The 24,998-nt window shown below is 50.7% G+C and overlaps 1 protein-coding gene across 2 annotated transcripts in view; it reads left to right on the top strand.

Moving 5' to 3' along the window:
- The first annotated feature begins 951 nt into the window (after positions 1-951).
- The window catches only part of PIGN (phosphatidylinositol glycan anchor biosynthesis class N), a 453,184-nt gene continuing 429,137 nt past the window's right edge, over positions 952-24,998 (top strand). Inside the window, exon 1 of one of the 2 annotated variants that reach the window (XM_040353586.1) lies at positions 952-1,038. Coding sequence is in view for 1 of the 2 variants with exons in the window: in XM_040353585.1 (XP_040209519.1) it covers positions 1,033-1,038 (6 nt within the window). In the remaining variant the exon portion in view is untranslated. The remainder of the gene's footprint in view (positions 1,039-24,998) is intronic. The other variant, XM_040353585.1, reaches the window with a different exon arrangement.

Genomic DNA, 24,998 nt, shown 5'->3' with positions numbered 1-24,998 from the left:
TATCTCCTGATACGCCGTTGTATCTCTGAGGTCCTGTCAGTCGGATCTATGTGCCTGATTCATAGAATCAGTTCCGCATAGATCTCCCTAAGATCCGACAGGTGTAAGTGACTTACACCGTCGGATCTCAGGCTGCAATCTCACGCTGGCCGCTAGGTGGCGCTTCCCTTTGTATACGCAAAGAATATGCAAATGAGGAGTTACGCCGATACAGAAACGAACGACCGCCCGGCGTTTTTTTTTACGTCGTTTGCGTTCGGCTTTTTCCGGCGTATAGTTACCCCTGCTATATGCGGCATATCCTATGTTAAGTATGGCCGGGTCGAATTTTGCATTTTTTACATCGTTTGCGTAAGTCGTTCGCGAATACGGATGGACGTAATTTACGTTCACGTCTAAACCAATGACGTCCTAGCGACGTCATTTAGAGCAATGCAAGCTGGGAAATTTAGCGGACGGCGCATGCGCCGTTCGTTCGGCGCGGGGACGCGCCTGATTTAAATTTTATACGCCCCCTAGCCGCGGAATTTGAATTCCGCCGGGGGATTTACGATACGCCGCCGCAACTTTAGAGGCAAGTGCTTTCTGAATAAAGCACTTGCCTCAAAAACTTGCGGCGGCGGATCGTAAATCAGATAGGTTACGCGGATCTAAAGATCAGCTAACCTATCTGAATCTAGCCCAATGTATTTTAAAATGTTATGCGAATTGGATGTGGTGTAAGCTGCAACCAATTCGCATAGGTTTGAACAGGGAATAATTACTATTCTAATTATTTTGTTACTATTTTATAGTAACAAAATATTTACCTTTATTTGCCTTTTTATTTTACATTGGTACATTGCTATTATGCACGTTGGAAGTTGTATTTTAAAGCAGTATTAGAAGGTTTCAGTATAATTCAGCATGAAATGACTGAGGAAGTAAAAACTACACATCCCAGCATGCTCCTGTCCTGTGTGACATCATCATCCAGAGACCAGGAAGTTGGAGAGAATGACAGGAGGGAGAAAGCTGCTTCTGTGTATGTGAATGAGGGTAGGTGAATGATTTGTGGACGGGGATATGTGTTAATAGAAGGGCAGTACATGGTGTGAGAATGAAGGAGAGGGAGTGAAAATAATTCAGTCCTTCTCTGTTAGAAGAGGAATGTCAGCTGAACTAAGAGACTGCATCACTTCTCTACTATCACTGAGTCCCTGCATTGTGTTCACACATACTGTATACCAGTGTCCTCAAGGCACCCCAACAGGTCATGTTTTCAGGCTTTCCATTATTATGCACAGGCAATTTTATCAGTTTCATAAGGTAATTACCACAGCCATTTAATCTGAGGGAAATCCTGAAAACACAACCTGCTGGGGCTCCTTGAGGACTGGAGTGGAGAAACACTGCTGTATACTCTACATTGGTCAATATTTATATATATGTTGATTAAGACCCGGTTCACACTAGTGCGATGCCCAGACATTGCATGTGATTCGCACCGCATTGCTGTGAAGACCACATGTGATGCGATTTCAGCCAACTATTGCATTCGCACCAAAATGGTGCAGGACCTTTTTTTTTCTGGTCCGCGCTGGAATCGGATCACTTGGGTGTTCACCCCTATGCGATCCGATTTCTGTACCATTTCACAGTTCGCCCTACGATCCGATTTGGGGGTATTGTTAACTTTACATTGACACCCGCTGCGGTTCCCAGATCTCAGTGTGAACCACTGTGCGATTCAGGTGCATTGCAGGAACCTGGATTCGCAGGGTTCTTGAATTGCACCAGTGTGAACCGAGCTTTAATGTGAGGTATTTGTTGATAAACATTACTTCAAGATATTTATATTCCTTACAAAGCAAGTTCAGTAAGTGCCGGTTCACACAAGGGCAGTGCGACTTTGCAAGGCGACTTCAGCTCGACTTGGAGCAACTGACAATGCGACTTGAAGTTGCCTCCAGGACAGGTGACTTTGGCTGTGGCCAATCAAACAATAATCAGCTCTGTGGGAGGGAGGGGTTTGCCTGAGAAAACTATTTTCTCTTCCTGTAAAGTTTCTTCAGTTAAGACGGAGATCCAACTTGGAGGCAACTTCCATTGAAATCAATGGGTATAAGTTGCCTAGAAGTCGCCTTAAAGTAGTACAGGAACCTTTTCTGAAGACGGAGCGACTTCAGTAGTGTACATTAACCGGTTAACGCCCGCCGCATGTACATATACGTCCACAGAATGGCACGTACAGGCATATGGGCGTACATGTACGTCCCCGCCTTTCCGCAGGTCGGGGGTCCGATCGGGACCCCCCCCCGGTACATGCGGCGGTCGGTAACCCGCGGGGAGCGATCTGGGACGAGGGCGCGGCTATTCGTTTCTAGCCGCTCCCCGGAGCTGAAGAAGTTCTTCACTGTGGCGGCTGCATCGATCGTGTGATCCCTTTTATAGGGTGACTCGATCGATGACGTCAGACCTACAGCCACACCCCCCTACAGTTGTAAACACACACTAGGTGAACCCTAACTCCTACAGCGCCCCCTGTGGTTAACTCCCAAACTGCAACTGTCATTTTCACAATAAACAATGCAATTTAAATGCATTTTTTGCTGTGAAAATTACAATGGTCCCAAAAATGTGTCAAAATTGTCCGAAGTGTCCGCCATAATGTCGCAGTCATGAAAAAAATAGTTGATCGCCGCCATTAGTAGTAAAAAATAAATAAATAATAAAACTATCCCCTATTTTGTAAACGCTATAAATTTTGCGCAAACCAATCGATAAATGCTTGCAATTTTTTTTACCAAAAATAGGTAGAAGAATACGTATCGGCCTAAACTGAGGAAAAAAAAAAATTTATTAATGTTTTTGTGGGATATTTATTACCTTCTTAACCACTTGCTGACCACTGCACGCCGATATACGTCGGCAGAATGGCAGCGGTGGGAAAATGGGCGTACCTGTACGTCCCCTTTAATTTGCTGTCTAGTGGGTGCGCCCGCTGCGTACTGCGTGACCGTGCCCACGGTTGCCGCAGATTCGATGTCTGCTGGTGTCCCACGATCGTGTCACGGAGCAGCAGAATGGGGAGATGCCTATGTAAACAAGGTATTTCCCTGTTCTGCCTAGAAACACGACAGGGATCTACTGCTCCCTGTCACCGGGAGCAGTGATCTCTGTCATGTTGTAATGAGACCATCCCCCTACAGTTAGAATCACTCCCTAGGACACACTTAACCCCTTGATCGCCCCCTAGTGTTTAACCCCTTCCCTGCCATTGTCATTTACAAAGTAATCGGTGCATTTTTATAGCTCTGATGGCTGTATAAATGACAATGATCACAAAAAAGTGTCTGATGTGTCCGTCATAATGCCGAAGTCCCGATAAAAATCGCAGACCGCTGCCATTACTACTAAAAAAATAATAATATATTAATAAAAATGCCATAAATCTATCCCTAATTTTGTAGACGCTAAAACGTTTGTGCAAACCAAAAATATGTAGAAGAATACATCAGCCTAAACCTGAGGAATTTTTATTTTATATATTTGTAAAAAATATATATTGCCTTTTTTTTAAAATTGTCGCTCGTCTTTTTTTGTTGTTGTTTATAGCACAAAAAATAAAAAACGCAGAGGTGACCAAATACCACCAAAAGAAATCTCTATTTGTGAGGAAAAAAAAAGGACGTCAATTTTGTTTGTGTGCAACGTCGCACGACCGCGCAATTGTCAGTTAAAACGACGCAGTGCCGTATCGTAGAAAGTGCTCTGGTCAGGAAGGGGGTAAATCCTTCCGGGGTTGAAGTGGTTAAAACAGTGAATATCCAGCCTCAAAATTTAAAGAAATATCCAGCCTTCAAATTAGAGGTGCGCCGATATTTCGACCGCTGAAAATTATCCACCAAAAACTGTTTTTTATTCGGCTGAATGAAAAAAATAGCCGATACCGAAAGGGAGCATGGTCTGCCCCGAGTGCCGCCCATACCGGGAGTGTCATCCTGAAGCGCCCAGTCCTCCACCCCTCCCTCCTCCTCGCTGTGATCTCTGTGTTTCATGGAGCTGAATTGGCCGCAGTAAGTGTCCCGCCTCCTGTGATAGACGTCACACTGATCCAATGGTGGGACATTGAATCAGTTTGACATGATTACAGGAGGTGGGACATTGTTACTGCGACCCGGGCAATTCAAATCCAGCTCCGTGACACATGGAGATCGACGCTGATGCGGGCACAGGCAGGCTGCATAGGATAGGCACTGGTAAAGCTGCTGGGCACTGGCAAGCTGCATATGATGGGCACTGGTGGGGTTGCTGGGCACTGGCAAGCTGCCTATGATGGGCACTGGCAGGCTTTTAGCTTCAGGCTAGCTAACAAATGGCCTGGTAAGGAAGGGGGTAAAATCTTCTGGAGCTGAAGTGGTTAAGCATTTATCGTGATTCACCAAACATTCACTGCAGATGAATAAATTACTGTTGAGAACACATGAACCACAAAGCTACATCTACAATAAATGTCACATATACTGCTCTACAAATGTAACCAGATTATGTAGAATAAGTAACTACAGAAAAGCTAATGATAATGAATAGAAAAAGTAATAGCGGATTTCATTTTATGACTGTACGCTGTATCTTTGTGTTCTAGTGACACCTAGTGTTCAGTTTGTAGTACTTTACTTAAAAATAATAATAATTCCAACAGTTTAGATACTTTATTTTATTTTTTTATTATTATTTTATGTAATTTGTCAGATAAAATTGTTGGTTCAATTCATAATATTTTATGAATTACATTTTATGTTAATTGAGTGAGTGAAAAACGTATAAAGCGCAAGACTTGCGAACTGAATCGCCTCTGGGCGCTGTTTCCATTCCTTTGGTAAGGTAACCCTTTACCTCAGAAGAGATGAGTTTTAATCATTCTCCTGAAGGCCAAGTGGTCCGACTCCAGTCGGATGGTGGTTGGTAGTGCATTCCACAGTCGAGGTCCTTGAACAGCAGATCTCCGATCTCCTTTGGATTTGTATCTTGCCTTGGGTATTTCCAGTAGGTTTTGATTTGTTGATCGCAGAATGCGATTTGGGTTATAGGTTTTTATTTTTTCGCATAGACATTGGGGAGCGTTTCCTTGAATACACTTGTGTGTTAGGCAGAGTGCCTTAAAATTGATTCTGTCTTTCACTGGTAGCCAGTGAAGAGATCTAAGCGAAAAGGAGATCGACTCCCATGGTTTTTTTCCAGTCACTAATCGAGCGGCCGTATTTTGAACGACTTGCAGACGAGTGATTTGGTATTTGGGAAGTCCTAAATAAAGGGCATTAGCGTAGTCTAGTCTGGAATTGATGATTGTTCCTACCACGACTGCAATGTCCTCTTTAGGGATAAAGGGGGTGAGTCGGCGTAGTAGGCGCAGCAGATAATGGGATCCGCTGACTACTGACCCTATTTGTGCATCCATTGTCATGTAGGAGTCGAAGATGACTCCGAGACTTTTGACTTTGGTGCTAGGGGTGATATTTTTACCCAGAATGGGCGGTGGGGTCCAAGTTGGGGTGGAGTGACTTTTCCGGTTTGCGTGAAACAGGAGAAGCTCTGTTTTTGAACCATTAAAGGAGTTCTCTGACCTAAAAGTTTTAACCCCCGCTGTGCCCGGGCTGTAAAAAAATAGAAAATAAACTGTCACTTACCTGCCTACGATCCCCCGTTGTTCCGATATCGCCGTCCCGTTCTCCGGTCCCGGGCCCCTTCCGCTTCCTGTGTGTCGGTGACTCATAGTGCGCTCAGCCTATCAGTGGCCGCGACGGGACATTGCTGCGGCCGCTGATAGGCTGAGCGCACTATGAGTCACCGACACACAGGAAGCGGAAGGGGCCCGGGACCGGAGAACGGGACGGCGATATCGGAACAACGGGGGATCGTAGGCAGGTAAGTGACAGTTTATTTTCTATTTTTTTACAGCCCGGGCACAGCGGGGGTTAAAACTTTTAGGTCAGAGAACTCCTTTAAGTTTAAGATAACTGGATGTCATCCAGTTATCTATTGGAGTGAGAGGTCTCTCTAATCCAGGAGAATGATGCTTTTCGTTGCTGATGCGGAGATATAGTTGAGTGTCGTCTGCATAGGAATGGTAAAGTAGCTTCTGGTTCCTGATGATTTCAAAGAGGGGACGGAGATAGATATTGAACAGTACCGGTGATAAGGGAGATCCCTGAGGGACTCCGCATGATACCGTATGCTTTCCTGATGTGAATGATCCCAATTTCACTGTTTGTGATCGGTTTTCCAAAAAGGAGGAGAACCAGGGTAAATCGGCTTCTGCGACTTTGGCTACTTCAGCTAGCCTAGTAAGTAGTAGTCCATTGTCTACCGTGTCAAAGGCCGCACTAAGGTCCAACAGGATCAGGAGAGAGGATTCTCCTTCATCTGCGGCCTCTAGGACGTCATCCCATATTTTTACCAGAGCAGTTTCAGTTCCGTGCCCTGGCCGGAAGCACGATTGAAACGTATCAAGTAATTGAATATGTTTATTAGGGAACAGAAGTACTTATGACAGCATGCATATTGCAAATAAATGATAAAGATTAACCACTTCAATACAGGGCATTTTCACCCCCTTCCTGCCCAGACCAATTTTTAGTTTTCAGTGCTGTTGCACTTTCAATGACAATTGCGCGGTCGTGCGATGTGGCTCCCAAACAAAATTGACGTCCTTTTTTCCCCACAAATGGAGCTTTCGTTTGGTGGTATTTATTCACCTCTGCGGTTTTTAATTTTTGCGCTATAAACAAAAGAAGAGCAACAATTTAGAAAAAAACACAATATTTTTTACTTTTTGAATTAATAAATATAATTTTTTTTCTCAGTTTAGGCTGATACATATTCTTCTACATATTTTTAGTAAAAAAAAAATGCAATAAGCGTATATCGATTGGTTTGCGCAAACGTTATAGCGTCTCCAAAATAGGGTATAGAGTTATGGCATTTTTTTTTACTAGTAATGGTGGCGATCTGCAATTTTTATTGCGACCGTGACATTGCGACAGACATATCAGACACTCGAAAAAATATTTTTCTCGGTTTAGGCCGATACGTATTCTCCTACATATTTTTGTTAAAAAAAATCGCAATAAGCGTATATTGATTGGTTTGCGCAAAAGTTATAGCGCCTACAAAATAGGGGATAGATTTATTATTTTTTTTATTTTTTACTTGGAATGGCGGCGATCTGTGATTTTTTTTTTCAGGCCTGCGATATTGCGGCAGACGTATCGGACACTTTTGACACAATTTTGGGACCATTCACATTTATACAGCGATCAGTGCTATAAAAATGCACTAATTACTGTATAAATGTGACTGGCAGGGAAGGGGTTAACACTAGGGGGTGAGGAAAGGGTTAAATGTATTCCCTGGGTGTTTTCTAACTGTGTGTGGAGGGGGACTGACTGGGGGATGTGACCGATGCTGTGTCCCTATGTACAAGGGACACAGCATCGGTCTCCTCTCTCCCTGACAGGACGTGGAGCTCTGTGTTTACACACAGAGCTCCATGTCCCTGCTGTCCCTGCCGATCGCGGGTACCTGGCGGACATCACGGCCGCCAGGCACACGCATCGGCTTTCCAGCGATGCGCTGGGCACAGTGTTTCCCCGCTGCGCGCCCCCATCGGTGCACGCGGGGAATGTAAATAACAGGACGTCCAGGGAAGTCCACCCGGCACTTGAGAGCCACGCTGTGGATGTCTTTCGTCTGTAGCGCGGCTCTCAAGTGGTTATTGTCCCAAGCTGGTCCAAACAAACTATTTACTGCAGTGGTTCTCAACCTTCTAGGGCCGTGACCCCTTGATAAAATATCCCAAGTTGTGGGGACCCCTAACAGTAAAATTATTTTTGTAGCGTGGGTTGTCGGCCCCCAAGGCATGACAAGTAATTTGAGCCTAAACCACAGACATTTAGCGCTCCCTTTAATGGCAACTATAATCACACTCACTGTGTCTTTGACTTTGTGGTGTCTCGCAGCAGTGACACCTATGCCGAAATCAGGAGATGGGGTCTCCTCCAGCCCATCCCACTTCACATTCCTCACCAGTCAGCTGACTTCTAGTCTCTGCCCCCAGCCATGCTGTAAACTGAATGGGCGCCTGCAAAGAGGCTGAGTTAGCGGCCGCGGGCTCCAGGAACAGCCCAGCTGGGCAGCCACAGGCTCCAGGGACAGCCGTGATGGGTGGCCGCAAAAAGGCTGGGAGAGTGGTGCGGGCTTCAGGAATAGCCCAGGATTCGGTGACCCCTGGCAAATTATTATTTGACCCCCGAGGGGGTCCCGACCCCCAGGTTGAGAACCACTGATTTACTGCAATAACTTACTGGGCATACTGTATGAACTGAATGTTTCCTCAGCTACATATAGTATAAAGGGCTGTGTTCCATTTCCGGAACAAAATAGAGTCAGGTCAGGTGCTGCTCAGTAATTCATGGGAAGTTTTGTATTCTATGAATGAATACAAAGCTTCCTCTGATTGGCTGAGGCAGATAGGTGGCAGATGATGCCACAATCTCCAACTCAGCCAATCAAAGGAAGTGTTCGTTCATAGAATAGAAAGCTTCCTGTGAATGGCTGACTCGATTTTGTTCAAGGGGTGGGACAGGGTGTCCCCATCCCACTGCCAGAACACAGCCCTTTAATACTGTATGTACAGTACCTTGAAAAAATATTCATACCCTTGAAATTTTCCACATTTTGTCATGTTGCCACCAAAAACGTAAATGTATTTTATTGGAATTTGATGTGATAGACCAACAAAAAGTGTCACATAATTGAGAAGTGGAAGGAAAATAATAAATGGTTTTCAATTTCTTTTACAAATAAATATGTGAAAAGTGTGGTGTGCATTTGTATTCAGCCTCCCTGAGTCAGAACCTCCTTTCGCTGCAATTACAGCTGCAAGTCTTTTTGGGGATGTGTCTACCAGCTTTGCACATCTAGAGAGTGACATTTTTGCAAATTTTTCTTTGCAAAATAGCTCAAGCTCTATCAGATTGGATAGAGAGCGTCTGTGAACAGTAATTTTCAAGTCTTGCCACCACAGATTCTCAATTGGATTTAGGTCTGGACTTTGACTGGGCAATTCTAAGACAAAAATATGCTTTGATCTAAACCATTCCATTGTAGCTCAAATTTCGACCGTCGAGAACGCGGTGACGTACAAAACTACGACGAGCCCAGAAAAATGAAGTTCAATGCTTCCGAGCATGCGTTGACTTGATTCTGAGCATGCATGGTTTTTAGTCCATCGGAATTGCATCCAGATGAACGGAAATTCCAATAGAATTTTTTTCCATCTGAAAAATTGAGAAGATGTTCTTTATCTAATTCCGTTGGAATTTCCGACTGAAAAGGTCCAATGGGGCATACACGACGGAAAAGTCAGATGGAAGCTTTTCATCAGAAAAGCTTCAATCTGATTTTTTCCGTTGTGTGTACAAGGCATAAGATTGCCCTGTATTTGGCTCAATCCATCTTCCCATTAACTCTGACCAGCTTCCCTGTTCCTGCCTGCTGAAGAAAAGCATCCCCAGAACATGATGTTGCCACCACCATGTTTCACAGTGGGGATGGTGTGTTCAGGTTGATGTGCATTGTTAGTTTTCTGCCACACATAGCATTTTGCTTTTAGGTCAATGAGTTCAATTTTGGTCTCATCTGACCAGAGTACCTTCTTCCACATGTTTGCTGTGTCCCCCACATGGCTTCTCGCAAACTGCAAACGGGATTTCTTATGGCTTTCTTCTTACCACTCTTCCACAAAGGCCATATTTGTGGAGTGCACGACTAATAGTTGTCCTGTGGACAGATTCTCCCACCTGGGCTGTGGATCTCTGCAGCTCCTCCAGAGTTACCATGGGCCTCCTGGCTACTTCTCTGATGCTCTTCTTGCCTGGCCTGTCAGTTTAGGTGGATGGCCATTTCTTGGTAGGTTTGCAGTTGTGCCATACTCTTTCCATTTTCAGATGATGGATTGAACCATGCTTCGTGAGATGTTCAAAGCTTGGGATATTTTATTTATAACCTAACCCTGCTTTAAACTTCTCCACAACTTTATCCCTGACCTGTCTGGTATGTTCCATGGCCTTCATGATGCCGTTTGTTCCTTAAGGTTCTCTAACAAACCTCTGAGGGCTTCACAGACCAGCTGTATTTATACAGAGAATAAATTACACACAGGTGGACTCTATTTACCAATTGGATGACTTCTGAAGGCAATTGGTTCCACTAGATCAGGGGTCCTCAAACTACGGCCCGTGGGCCGTATCCGGCCCGCCAGTGTGATTTACCCGGCCCGTGGACTGAAACTAGTGACAGGGCAGTGGCGACGTAACTGACAGTTTCTGAGAAGGGACACAGGCAGAGCCGCAGCTGCGGGGGAATTCCACCCCTCCCTCTCTTTGAGCAGAGAATTCACCTGACAATGCCTGCTCCTATTGGCTACATTCAGAGCCAATAGCTGGGAAACTAGAGCATTATGGGAATTGTAGTCCTGGATACCAGCAGGCCCCATGATGATTCCCTGAGAGGAGTTCAGCCCCCAACATGCTGAGCGGAAGGGGGAATAGGAAGAGAGGAGAAGGAATGCCATGAGGCATTGAGGGAGTCAGTGATTCTTTTATTACCCTCCAAGGTAAGAACTTACCTCCCATCTACCTGGCTGCTCCAACCCTGTTCTACCCTCCACCTGGCTGCTCCCACTCTGTTCTACCCTCCACCTGGCTGCTCCCACTCTGTTCTACCCTCCACCTGACTGCATCCACCCTGTTCTACCCTCCACCTGGCTGCTCCAACCCTGTTCTACCCTGCACCTGACTGCATCTACCCTCCACCTGGCTGCATCCAACCCTGTTCTACCCTCCACCTGGCTGCTCCAACCCTGTTCTACCCTCCACCTGACTGCATCCACCCTGTCCTCCACTCCACCTGGCTGCTCCAACCCTGTCCTCCACTCCACCTGGCTGCTCCAACCCTGTTCTACCCTCCACCTGACTGCATCCACCCTGTCCTCCACTCCACCTGGCTGCTCCAACCCTGTCCTCCACTCCACCTGGCTGCTCCCACTCTGTTCTACCCTCCACCTGACTGCATCTACCCTCCACCTGACTGCATCCACCCTGTCCTCCACTCCACCTGACTGCATCCACCCTGTCCTCCACTCCACCTGGCTGCTCCAACCCTGTCCTCCACTCCACCTGGCTGCTCCAACCCTGTTCTACCCTCCACCTGGCTGCTCCCACTCTGTTCTACCCTCCACCTGGCTGCTCCCACTCTGTTCTACCCTCCACCTGGCTGCTCCCACTCTGTTCTACCCTCCACCTGACTGCATCTACCCTCCACCTGGCTGCTCCAACCCTGTTCTACCCTCCACCTGACTGCATCTACCCTCCACCTGGCTGCATCCACCCTGTCCTCCACTCCACCTGGCTGCTCCAACCCTGTCCTCCACTCCACCTGGCTGCTCCAACCCTGTTCTACCCTCCACCTGGCTGCTCCAACCCTGTTCTACCCTCCACCTGACTGCATCCACCCTGTCCTCCACTCCACCTGGCTGCTCCAACCCTGTTCTACCCTCCACCTGGCTGCTCCAACCCTGTTCTACCCTCCACCTGACTGCATCCACCCTGTCCTCCACTCCACCTGGCTGCTCCAACCCTGTTCTACCCTCCACCTGGCTGCTCCAACCCTGTTCTACCCTCCACCTGGCTGCTCCAACCCTGTTCTACCCTCCACCTGGCTGCTCCAACCCTGTTCTACCCTCCACCTGGCTGCTCCAACCCTGTTCTACCCTCCACCTGGCTGCTCCAACCCTGTTCTACCCTCCACCTGACTGCATCCACCCTGTCCTCCACTCCACCTGGCTGCTCCAACCCTGTTCTACCCTCCACCTGGCTGCTCCAACCCTGTCCTACCCTCCACCTGGCTGCTCCAACCCTGTTCTACCCTCCACCTGGCTGCTCCAACCCTGTTCTACCCTCCACCTGGCTGCTCCAACCCTGTTCTACCCTCCACCTGGCTGCTCCAACCCTGTTCTACCCTCCACCTGACTGCATCCACCCTGTCCTCCACTCCACCTGGCTGCTCCCACTCTGTTCTACCCTCCACCTGGCTGCTCCCACTCTGTTCTACCCTCCACCTGACTGCATCTACCCTCCACCTGGCTGCATCCAACCCTGTTCTACCCTCCACCTGGCTGCTCCAACCCTGTCCTCCACTCCACCTGGCTGCTCCCACTCTGTTCTACCCTCCACCTGGCTGCTCCCACTCTGTTCTACCCTCCACCTGGCTGCTCCAACCCTGTTCTACCCTCCACCTGACTGCATCTACCCTCCACCTGGCTGCATCCAACCCTGTTCTACCCTCCACCTGACTGCATCCACCCTGTCCTCCACTCCACCTGGCTGCTCCAACCCTGTTCTACCCTCCACCTGGCTGCTCCAACCCTGTTCTACCCTCCACCTGACTGCATCCACCCTGTCCTCCACTCCACCTGGCTGCTCCAACCCTGTTCTACCCTCCACCTGGCTGCTCCAACCCTGTTCTACCCTCCACCTGGCTGCTCCAACCCTGTTCTACCCTCCACCTGGCTGCTCCAACCCTGTTCTACCCTCCACCTGGCTGCTCCAACCCTGTTCTACCCTCCACCTGGCTGCTCCAACCCTGTTCTACCCTCCACCTGACTGCATCCACCCTGTCCTCCACTCCACCTGGCTGCTCCAACCCTGTTCTACCCTCCACCTGGCTGCTCCAACCCTGTTCTACCCTCCACCTGGCTGCTCCAACCCTGTTCTACCCTCCACCTGGCTGCTCCAACCCTGTTCTACCCTCCACCTGGCTGCTCCAACCCTGTTCTACCCTCCACCTGGCTGCTCCAACCCTGTTCTACCCTCCACCTGACTGCATCCACCCTGTCCTCCACTCCACCTGGCTGCTCCAACCCTGTCCTCCACTCCACCTGGCTGCTCCAACCCTGTTCTACCCTCCACCTGGCTGCTCCCACTCTGTTCTACCCTCCACCTGGCTGCTCCCACTCTGTTCTACCCTCCACCTGGCTGCTCCCACTCTGTTCTACCCTCCACCTGACTGCATCTACCCTCCACCTGGCTGCTCCAACCCTGTTCTACCCTCCACCTGACTGCATCTACCCTCCACCTGGCTGCATCCACCCTGTCCTCCACTCCACCTGGCTGCTCCAACCCTGTCCTCCACTCCACCTGGCTGCTCCAACCCTGTTCTACCCTCCACCTGGCTGCTCCAACCCTGTTCTACCCTCCACCTGACTGCATCCACCCTGTCCTCCACTCCACCTGGCTGCTCCAACCCTGTTCTACCCTCCACCTGACTGCTCCAACCCTGTTCTACCCTCCACCTGGCTGCTCCAACCCTGTTCTACCCTCCACCTGACTGCATCCACCCTGTCCTCCACTCCACCTGGCTGCTCCAACCCTGTTCTACCCTCCACCTGGCTGCTCCAACCCTGTTCTACCCTCCACCTGGCTGCTCCAACCCTGTTCTACCCTCCACCTGGCTGCTCCAACCCTGTTCTACCCTCCACCTGGCTGCTCCAACCCTGTTCTACCCTCCACCTGGCTGCTCCAACCCTGTTCTACCCTCCACCTGGCTGCTCCAACCCTGTTCTACCCTCCACCTGGCTGCTCCAACCCTGTTCTACCCTCCACCTGACTGCATCCACCCTGTCCTCCACTCCACCTGGCTGCTCCAACCCTGTTCTACCCTCCACCTGGCTGCTCCAACCCTGTTCTACCCTCCACCTGGCTGCTCCAACCCTGTTCTACCCTCCACCTGGCTGCTCCAACCCTGTTCTACCCTCCACCTGGCTGCTCCAACCCTGTTCTACCCTCCACCTGACTGCATCCACCCTGTCCTCCACTCCACCTGGCTGCTCCAACCCTGTTCTACCCTCCACCTGGCTGCTCCAACCCTGTTCTACCCTCCACCTGACTGCATCCACCCTGTCCTCCACTCCACCTGGCTGCTCCCACTCTGTTCTACCCTCCACCTGGCTGCTCCCACTCTGTTCTACCCTCCACCTGACTGCATCTACCCTCCACCTGGCTGCATCCAACCCTGTTCTACCCTCCACCTGGCTGCTCCAACCCTGTCCTCCACTCCACCTGGCTGCTCCCACTCTGTTCTACCCTCCACCTGGCTGCTCCCACTCTGTTCTACCCTCCACCTGGCTGCTCCAACCCTGTTCTACCCTCCACCTGACTGCATCTACCCTCCACCTGGCTGCATCCAACCCTGTTCTACCCTCCACCTGACTGCATCCACCCTGTCCTCCACTCCACCTGGCTGCTCCAACCCTGTTCTACCCTCCACCTGGCTGCTCCAACCCTGTTCTACCCTCCACCTGGCTGCTCCAACCCTGTTCTACCCTCCACCTGACTGCATCTACCCTCCACCTGGCTGCATCCACCCTGTCCTCCACTCCACCTGGCTGCTCCAACCCTGTCCTCCACTCCACCTGGCTGCTCCAACCCTGTTCTACCCTCCACCTGGCTGCTCCAACCCTGTTCTACCCTCCACCTGACTGCATCCACCCTGTCCTCCACTCCACCTGGCTGCTCCAACCCTGTTCTACCCTCCACCTGACTGCTCCAACCCTGTTCTACCCTCCACCTGGCTGCTCCAACCCTGTTCTACCCTCCACCTGACTGCATCCACCCTGTCCTCCACTCCACCTGGCTGCTCCAACCCTGTTCTACCCTCCACCTGGCTGCTCCAACCCTGTTCTACCCTCCACCTGGCTGCTCCAACCCTGTTCTACCCTCCACCTGGCTGCTCCAACCCTGTTCTACCCTCCACCTGGCTGCTCCAACCCTGTTCTACCCTCCACCTGGCTGCTCCAACCCTGTTCTACCCTCCACCTGGCTGCTCCAACCCTGTTCTACCCTCCACCTGGCTGCTCCAACCCTGTTCTACCCTCCACCTGACTGCATCCACCCTGTCCTCCACTCCACCTGGCTGCTCCAACCCTGTTCTACCCTCCACCTGGCTGCTCCAACCCTGTTCTACCCTCCACCTGGCTGCTCCAACCCTGTTCTACCCTCCACCTGGCTGCTCCAACCCTGTTCTACCCTCCACCTGGCTGCTCCAACCCTGTTCTACCCTCCACCTGACTGCATCCACCCTGTCCTCCACTCCACCTGGCTGCTCCAACCCTGTTCTACCCTCCACCTGGCTGCTCCAACCCTGTTCTACCCTCCACCTGGCTGCTCCAACCCTGTTCTACCCTCCACCTGGCTGCTCCAACCCTGTTCTACCCTCCACCTGGCTGCTCCAACCCTGTTCTACCCTCCACCTGACTGCATCCACCCTGTCCTCCACTCCACCTGGCTGCTCCAACCCTGTCCTCCACTCCACCTGGCTGCTCCCACTCTGTTCTACCCTCCACCTGGCTGCTCCCACTCTGTTCTACCCTCCACCTGGCTGCTCCCACTCTGTTCTACCCTCCACCTGGCTGCTCCAACCCTGTTCTACCCTCCACCTGACTGCATCTACCCTCCACCTGGCTGCATCCACCCTGTCCTCCACTCCACCTGGCTGCTCCAACCCTGTTCTACCCTCCACCTGGCTGCTCCAACCCTGTTCTACCCTCCACCTGACTGCATCCACCCTGTCCTCCACTCCACCTGGCTGCTCCAACCCTGTTCTACCCTCCACCTGACTGCTCCAACCCTGTTCTACCCTCCACCTGGCTGCTCCAACCCTGTTCTACCCTCCACCTGGCTGCTCCAACCCTGTTCTACCCTCCACCTGACTGCATCCACCCTGTCCTCCACTCCACCTGGCTGCTCCAACCCTGTTCTACCCTCCACCTGGCTGCTCCAACCCTGTTCTACCCTCCACCTGACTGCATCCACCCTGTCCTCCACTCCACCTGGCTGCTCCAACCCTGTTCTACCCTCCACCTGGCTGCTCCAACCCTGTTCTACCCTCCACCTGGCTGCTCCAACCCTGTTCTACCCTCCACCTGGCTGCTCCAACCCTGTTCTACCCTCCACCTGGCTGCTCCAACCCTGTTCTACCCTCCACCTGGCTGCTCCAACCCCGTTTCTACCCTCCACCTGGCTGCTCCAACCCTGTTCTACCCTCCACCTGACTGCATCCACCCTGTCCTCCACTCCACCTGGCTGCTCCAACCCTGTTCTACCCTCCACCTGGCTGCTCCAACCCTGTTCTACCCTCCACCTGGCTGCTCCAACCCTGTTCTACCCTCCACCTGGCTGCTCCAACCCTGTTCTACCCTCCACCTGGCTGCTCCAACCCTGTTCTACCCTCCACCTGACTGCATCCACCCTGTCCTCCACTCCACCTGGCTGCTCCAACCCTGTTCTACCCTCCACCTGGCTGCTCCAACCCTGTTCTACCCTCCACCTGGCTGCTCCAACCCTGTTCTACCCTCCACCTGGCTGCTCCAACCCTGTTCTACCCTCCACCTGGCTGCTCCCACTCTGTTCTACCCTCCACCTGGCTGCTCCAACCCTGTTCTACCCTCCACCTGGCTGCTCCCACTCTGTTCTACCCTCCACCTGACTGCATCTACCCTCCACCTGGCTGCTCCAACCCTGTTCTACCCTCCACCTGACTGCATCTACCCTCCACCTGGCTGCATCCACCCTGTCCTCCACTCCACCTGGCTGCTCCAACCCTGTCCTCCACTCCACCTGGCTGCTCCAACCCTGTTCTACCCTCCACCTGGCTGCTCCAACCCTGTTCTACCCTCCACCTGGCTGCTCCAACCCTGTTCTACCCTCCACCTGGCTGCTCCAACCCTGTTCTACCCTCCACCTGGCTGCTCCAACCCTGTTCTACCCTCCACCTGACTGCATCCACCCTGTCCTCCACTCCACCTGGCTGCTCCAACCCTGTCCTCCACTCCACCTGGCTGCTCCAACCCTGTTCTACCCTCCACCTGGCTGCTCCCACTCTGTTCTACCCTCCACCTGGCTGCTCCCCCTCTGTTCTACCCTCCACCTGGCTGCTCCCACTCTGTTCTACCCTCCACCTGACTGCATCTACCCTCCACCTGGCTGCTCCAACCCTGTTCTACCCTCCACCTGACTGCATCTACCCTCCACCTGGCTGCATCCACCCTGTCCTCCACTCCACCTGGCTGCTCCAACCCTGTCCTCCACTCCACCTGGCTGCTCCAACCCTGTTCTACCCTCCACCTGGCTGCTCCAACCCTGTTCTACCCTCCACCTGGCTGCTCCAACCCTGTTCTACCCTCCACCTGACTGCATCCACCCTGTCCTCCACTCCACCTGGCTGCTCCAACCCTGTTCTACCCTCCACCTGACTGCTCCAACCCTGTTCTACCCTCCACCTGGCTGCTCCAACCCTGTTCTACCCTCCACCTGGCTGCTCCCACCCTGTTCTACCCTCCACCTGGCTGCTCCCACCCTGTTCTACCCTCCACCTGACTGCATCTACCCTCCACCTGGCTGCATCCAACCCTGTTCTACCCTCCACCTGACTGCATCCACCCTCCACCTGGCTGCTCCAACCCTGTCCTCCACTCCACCTGACTGCATCCACCCTGTCCTCCACTCCACCTGGCTGCTCCAACCCTGTTCTACCCTCTACCTGACTGCTCCAACCCTGTTCTACCCTCCACCTGGCTGCTCCCACCCTGTTCTACCCTCCACCTGGCTGCTCCAACCCTGTTCTACCCTCCACCTGGCTGCATCCACCCTGTCCTCCACTCCACCTGGCTGCTCCAACCCTGTCCTCCAATTCACCTGGCTGCTCCCACCCTGTCCTCCACTCCACCTGGCTGCTCCAACCCTGTTCTACCCTCCACCTGGCTGCATCCACCCTGTCCTCCACTCCACCTGGCTGCTCCAACCCTGTCCTCCACTCCACCTGGCTGCTCCCACCCTGTCCTCCACTCCACCTGGCTGCTCCAACCCTGTTCTACCCTCCACCTGGCTGCTCCAACCCTGTTCTACCCTCCACCTGACTGCATCCACCCTGTCCTCCACTCCACCTGGCTGCTCCAACTCTGTTCTACCCTCCACCTGGCTGCTCCAACCCTGTTCTACCCTCCACCTGACTGCATCCACCCTGTTCTACCCTCCACCTGGCTGCTCCAACTCTGTTCTACCCTCCACCTGGCTGCTCCAACTCTGTTCTACCCTCCACCTGGCTCCTCCCACTCTGTTCTACCCTCCACCTGGCTGCTCCAACTCTATTCTACCTTCCATCTGACTGCATCCACCCTGTCCTTCCTTCCACCTGGCTGCATCCACTCTGTTCTTCCTTCCACCTGGCTGCTCCCACCCTGTCCTCCCCTCAACCTGGCTGCATCCACTCTATCCTTCCTTCCACCTTGCTGATCCCACTCTGCCCTCCCCTCCACCTGGCTGCTCCCACTCTGTCCTCCCCTCCACCTGGCTGCTCCCACCCTGTCCTCCCTTCTACCTGGCTGCATCCACCCTGTCCTCCCTTCTACCTGGCTGCTCCAACCCTGTTCTACCCTCCACCTGGCTGCTCCAACCCTGTTCTACCCTCCACCTGACTGCATCCACCCTGTCCTCCACTCCACCTGGCTGCTCCAACTCTGTTCTACCCTCCACCTGGCTGCTCCAACCCTGTTCTACCCTCCACCTGACTGCATCCACCCTGTTCTACCCTCCACCTGGCTGCTCCAACTCTGTTCTACCCTCCACCTGGCTGCTCCAACTCTGTTCTACCCTCCACCTGGCTCCTCCCACTCTGTTCTACCCTCCACCTGGCTGCTCCAACTCTATTCTACCTTCCATCTGACTGCATCCACCCTGTCCTTCCTTCCACCTGGCTGCATCCACTCTGTTCTTCCTTCTACCTGGCTGCTCCCACCCTGTCCTCCCCTCAACCTGGCTGCATCCACTCTATCCTTCCTTCCACCTTGCTGATCCCACTCTGCCCTCCCCTCCACCTGGCTGCTCCCACTCTGTCCTCCCCTCCACCTGGCTGCTCCCACCCTGTCCTCCCTTCTACCTGGCTGCATCCACCCTGTCCTCCCTTCTACCTGGCTGCATCCACCCTGTCCTCCCTTCTACCTGGCTGCTCCCACTCTGTTCTACCCTTCACCTGACTGCTCCAACTCTATTCTACCCTCCACCTGACTGCTCCAACTCTATTCTACCCTCCACCTGGCTGCGCCAACTCTATTCTACCCTCCACCTGGCTGCTCCCACCCTGTCCTCTCCTCCACCTGGCTGCTCCCACCCTGTCCTCCCCTCCACCTGGCTGCAGCCACCCTGTCCTCCCCTCGGCTGCAGCCACCCTGTCCTCCCCTCGGCTGCATCCACCCTGTCCTCCCCTTCATCTGGCTGCTCCCACTCTGTCCTACCCTCCACCTGACTGCTCCTTCTCTGTCCTATCCTCTCCCCTCCCTTTGTGTTGGGGGTCTGTGTGATGGGGGGTCTGTTATTGGGGGCTTTGTAATGGAGAGAAGTTTGTGTTCGGGGGACCTAATACGGGGGAATTTTTGATGGGGGTGATCTGTAATGGAGAGGAATCTGTGATGCGGGGGCTGGGGTTCCGTAATGAAGGGAGTCTGTAAAATACTAATAAGTTTATGTTGATTAAAATTGTTCTTTATTTTAAATATTGTATTGTTTTTTCCTGTTTTTTTGTACTTCAAATAAGATGTGTGCATAGGTTCATATATTTTTTAAACTATAGTCCGGCCCCCCAACAGTTTTAGGGACCGTGAACTGGCCCCCTGTTTAAAAAGTTTGAGGACCCCTGCACTAGATTTTAGTTAGGGGTATCAGAATAAAGGGGCTAAATACAAATGCACGCCACACTTTTCAGATATTTATTTATAAAAAAAAATGGAAAACCATTTATCGTTTTCCTTTCCCTTCACAATTATAATACATTTACGTTTTTGGTTTTACATGACAAAATGTGGAAAATTTCAAGGGGTATGCATACTTTTTTTTCAAGGCACTGTAGCTGAGACTATGCACACTTAATACAGCACACCCAGCTTGGCACAAACAAACTATTTTGAGGGACATTACATGGAGATCAGCTTTAATTCTCAATTTTTTTGTGTGATTTGTGACAATAGGTTTGAATATAGTAGTCCCTTCATATGAAAGTGTATGAAAAAAGAGCAGCTTGCTTTGCATGTTGGCTGTGGGGAGCATGCCGTTCTTCTGCAGACACTTGTATAACCTCATTTGGCATAAAATTACGTCTTTATTTTAATTAAAGAAGAGTGTTTTGTATTGACTCCTGCTTTTTAAATCCTGTTTGATTGTCCTGTCGGTGCTCATCAGTGCCTCTTTGTGGCTGGTAATGTTTGTTCTCTGTAATCTAATTTGACAAGTAAGCCAAGCCTGATTTTTCAGGAAAAGTGGATAATTATGTACAACTTCAGCTGCATTTTTATTTTTATCATACTTAAATTGCCTTAGGTTGGTTAGTTTTATATATATATATATATATATATATATATATATATATATATATATATATATATATATATATATATATATATATATAAAGTATATATATATACTATACAATAATGAACATGCTGGCTACAGCTACTCTTCCACAAAGTTAGGATTTGCACATAACTTCAGCTGCATGTTTCACTGGATCTGTTCATTTGATAAATGCAGTTTGTTTTGCTAATGCATTTTTCCATCATATGTTTTCAAAACCATCTAATTTTGTAACCGATTTCTCTAATATTGTATAAAAACTCTCCCATTTTATGTTATTAAAATAGCCACTAGGTGCCAGTACTGTGATGTTTTTTCTATGGATTTAGGTTTCAAGCAGCTTCAGCACGTTGTTTGCATCTGTCATGTTCACTCCGTTTCAGTCCAAAATGTTCCACTGCTGTGTTCTGAGGTTATCTGATGGTGTTCATAATAAGCTGTATCAGTATTTCTGCCAAACATCTAAAAAAAAATGTATTTTAACGATTTTCTTTTACCCACTATTTTTCTTGTTAAGTTATCACACTTCCTATTGTGAACTTTAAGATATGATATTTGAAATGCCTGAACAAATGGAGAAATAAAATGAAGAAAGTTGACTTTGATTGCTTTAAGCATAACATTTTATATAGAGAAATGCAATCTTGTGAGGTCTCTAAGAAAATTAAAACACCAGTTCCCTGCTGTACAAGAGGTTGTACAGCTGAGATATGGACCACCTCTACACAGTGGTCCATACTGTATCTTCTCCATTCCATTGCTGCATCAGTCAGTCTCTTTGGCATCTACCTCTACACAGTGGTCCATATCTTCTCCATTCCATTGCTGCATCAGTCGGTCTCTTTGGCATTTGACACTTCTGGGAGTGTCAAATGCCTGTTTCCTCCTACTGTTCACTGGTTTCTTCTTCTGACCTACTACAATAAATTAGGTTGATTTACTAAAACTGGAGAGTGCAAAATCTGGTGCAGCGCTGCATGTTGGCCAATCTGTTTCTAACTTCAGCTTGTTCAATTAACCACTTAAGCCCCAGACCATTTTGTTGCTAAAGGACCAGGCCCCTTTTCTCTTTCGTTCATGGACGGACACAGCCTTAATCTGGACTTAGTGGGTATTGGCCTTCCTTTAGGAGTTGACTAGGCAGAAACTTATATAAAAGGTTAACTTATCATACACACCCTATAGACCTGCCCAGGGGGTGGGCCCTCTGGGTATAATATATATGTATAATACTACAGCGCTACTTATTTCTATTTTATCAAAGAAATGGATAGAAATAAAAAACTAAATAATACAGCTGCAAACACAAAAAAGTGTACAAAACCAAGATAATGTGATAAGATAGGTGTGTTGCGCTAATATTAACTTATTTCTAAGTACAAAAAATGCATAAAGAAAAGATCCCCTTCCAACACAATACAGGGGGGATCACAAGTGCAAATAGACAACAACCCAAAATAATATTAAATAGCCAGTGAAGTGCCAGTGAAGTGCTGGGAATATCCCTATCCCTAACCCCTCTCTCTGCATCTCACAGATAATTTTTTTTCTGCCTAGTTTCAGGAGAAGACATGGCCCCCATTCAGGCCCATGGCTTGAAGGCTGTTAGTTCAAGATTCTGGATTTTTATTTTTTATTTTTTTCCTGCGTTCTTCGATCAACTGCCGACTGGGCGACAGGCTGGATCCTAGATCCTTGTATTCTTCCCAGTTTCGGCCATCGAGCGTGTGCCGACCGTAGCTGCGCGCTGGGTCATCCGTGACATGCCCGCCGCTCTACGGGTGGCCGGTGAGCTATGCACTCCAGGGCTTGCATAAAGACCGGTCTACAGGGCCGAGTCGCAGTAGCCTGGCCGACAGTCATCTCCGTTACCATGCAGAAGATGCACTGTCCAGGATGCTCCAGCATAAAACCACAGGAGGGTAAGTACTACTAACTTGCTTCGGCAAGAAAACAGAGCTGGGCATCCCTGGAAAGGTGAGTAAAGGGCTCTATATTTCCCTTCTCCCCTCCTTCCCCTTCCCTCCTCCCTAGACTGCTGAGGTGGGGGTTGCCCTGGGGAGCTCCACCTGAGAACCAATATAAAGTTTAAGTGCATAGATATTGCTTACTTGTGTCCATGTTGTCAGCTGCTGCTTCCCTCTTTCAATGTAGAGCGCTGCATAAGAGATTCTGCTGTGTGTCTGGCAACCATTTTTTCTGTGACCATGCTGGATTGTTTGTATACCTGGCGGCCATTTTCTTGTAGCCACTGTTGGCCTCTACTCGGAGGTCGGCGGCCATACTTCTGAGGTCTATATGCACTACAGCAGCCATTTTCTTGTAGCCGCCCAGCGCTGGAGGTGTTGCTCACACGGCGTCCAAGGGGGGGCTGTACCGCGTCTCCCGGCCGCTCAGCGGCCTGCACGGTGCGCCCCAAGAAGGGTGCTTAGAACGGCTATCCCCCGGCAGCATTTCCCCATGAAACTGGGGCCTCTAGCGTCCCGCTCGGCAGACATTTTTTTTGTAGCCCATGCAAGTATTATTGAACTGGAGGTCATGCTTTTGGGGCCTCAGTATGCTTGACCTCTAGTGCCTGAGCGGCGGCCATCTTATAAATCAGCAGCCAAACAGACACACGCTGCTGACTAGCAAACAAGCTGATAAGGACATCAGCCTTGTAGATAGCAGCCATTCAGCAGACTGACAGTTGTATTCAGCGGACAAGAAGCAGCTCAGCTGAACGGCACTGCACTGCTGGTTCCAGGGTGGTGAGTCCTCTGGGGGGGGGGGTACCCCTCATCTCTGCTGCAGTTAGGAGGGTGGGTTGTCCACCTTGTTTGGAATCCCTGTGTCAAGCATGTGGGCAGCATGGTGTCAGAAACAGACGTTTTTTTCCCTGAAACACCTGAGCTGGCAATTGATGTCCCTGTACCCGATGTATCGGTGGACGCTATGTCGGCAATCTTAGATGCCTTCATTGCCAAGGTGGAATCAGCGCGTGGAAGAATGGGGGCTAGAAAGCGCCCCCCCCCCCGCCATCTTCTGGTGACAACTCAGATACCACTCAGGGCCCTGACTCTGAGGTATCTGATGGTGCAGACCTAGATCGGCCAGACAGTGAGGATGACTCTGGACCCAGGTCAGCTCGCAAGAAGGCTCTGGTGAGTGACCTTATCACCGCAGTGCGAGATACCCTAAAAATAGAGGGGTCTGTAGAAGCAACAGAAGCGCCGGTCCCCTTTAGGTTCCATAAGGCGACCCGCACTGCTAAAGTGTTTCCCTTGTGTGTCTTATTTAGACAAACTTTTATACAAGTAATGGGATAGACCACAAAAAAACTTTTTTGTACCTAAAAACCTAGCGGTACGTTACCCACTGGAGGAGAGTTTCTTAAAGAAATGGACCTCGCCCCCCATAGTGGACCCTCCTATGTCCAGACTAAACAAGCTTACCACCCTTCCGGTGGAGGGGGTTCCTGCCTTCAAGGACCCGGCGGACAAGAAGGCAGAGTCGATATCCCGTAACCTATACACTGTAGTAGGTTCAGCGGTACGCCCAACCATAGTTGGGGCGCTGGTGTCCCAGACACTCACGGAGTGGGAAAAGTTACTGCTCAATGGGTTACAAACACATCACACTTCCACTCACGAGGTAGCCCTAGCGGAACAACTGGTACAGGGCCTAAAATTCGTGTGTAAATCAGCCTTGGACACTATTTTTCTGCTGGCCAGAGCCTCTGCTCAGGCTGTGTTGTTACGCCGTCTACTTTGGTTGAAGAATTGGTCGGCGGACCAAGCTTCCAAGAAGGCCCTAATGGACCTGCCCTTTAAAGGCGACAGACTCTTTGGAGCTTGCCTTGATGACATTATTATGGATGCCACAGGAGCTAAGAGCACCTTGCTCCCTCAGACCTATAAGGGGAAGGAGCCACTTCGGCGACAGGGGCCCTTCTTTATCGCACCCAATCGTTTTTTTCGCCCGCCCAGCGCTGCGGGAAGAAAACCACAGGCCAATAAAGCGCCTGCTCAGGGACAGAGTGTCTGTCCCTGGTTTTGCAAACCCAACATACCCGTTAACAAGACCACATCCGCATGAAGGTGCGCCCCCACCCATCCCTCGGGTGGGGGGACGTCTTCGAGAATTTGCGACCTGGTGGACATCTCGGGTCCCCGACCGGTGGGTTCGCGAGGTAGCCTCATCAGGGTACAAGATAGAGCTCCTATCTTGCCCACCAAACAGATTTTTTCCCTCCAACCTCCAGCTACTACCGGCTCGTCGGACCTGCTGGAACGCAGGGTGGTTATCCCTGTCCTAGTACAGGATCGGTTTCAGGGGTTTTACTCCAATCTGTTCATTGTACCAAAGAAGGAGGGCATTCGTCCTATCCTGGACCTCAGGGCCCTCAATTGCTCTGTGAAGGTACAAGGATTCCAGATGGCATCAATCCGCTGTTTCTACCCTCCAGCCGGGGGACTTCCTGGCATCCTTAGGCATCCCTGATGTCCATCTACATGTCCC

This window comes from Rana temporaria, chromosome 5 (assembly GCF_905171775.1).
Source record: "Rana temporaria chromosome 5, aRanTem1.1, whole genome shotgun sequence".
NCBI lineage: Eukaryota > Metazoa > Chordata > Amphibia > Anura > Ranidae > Rana > Rana temporaria.
Note: the sequence above shows the minus strand (reverse complement) of the source record. Positions and strands in the feature narration are given on the sequence as shown.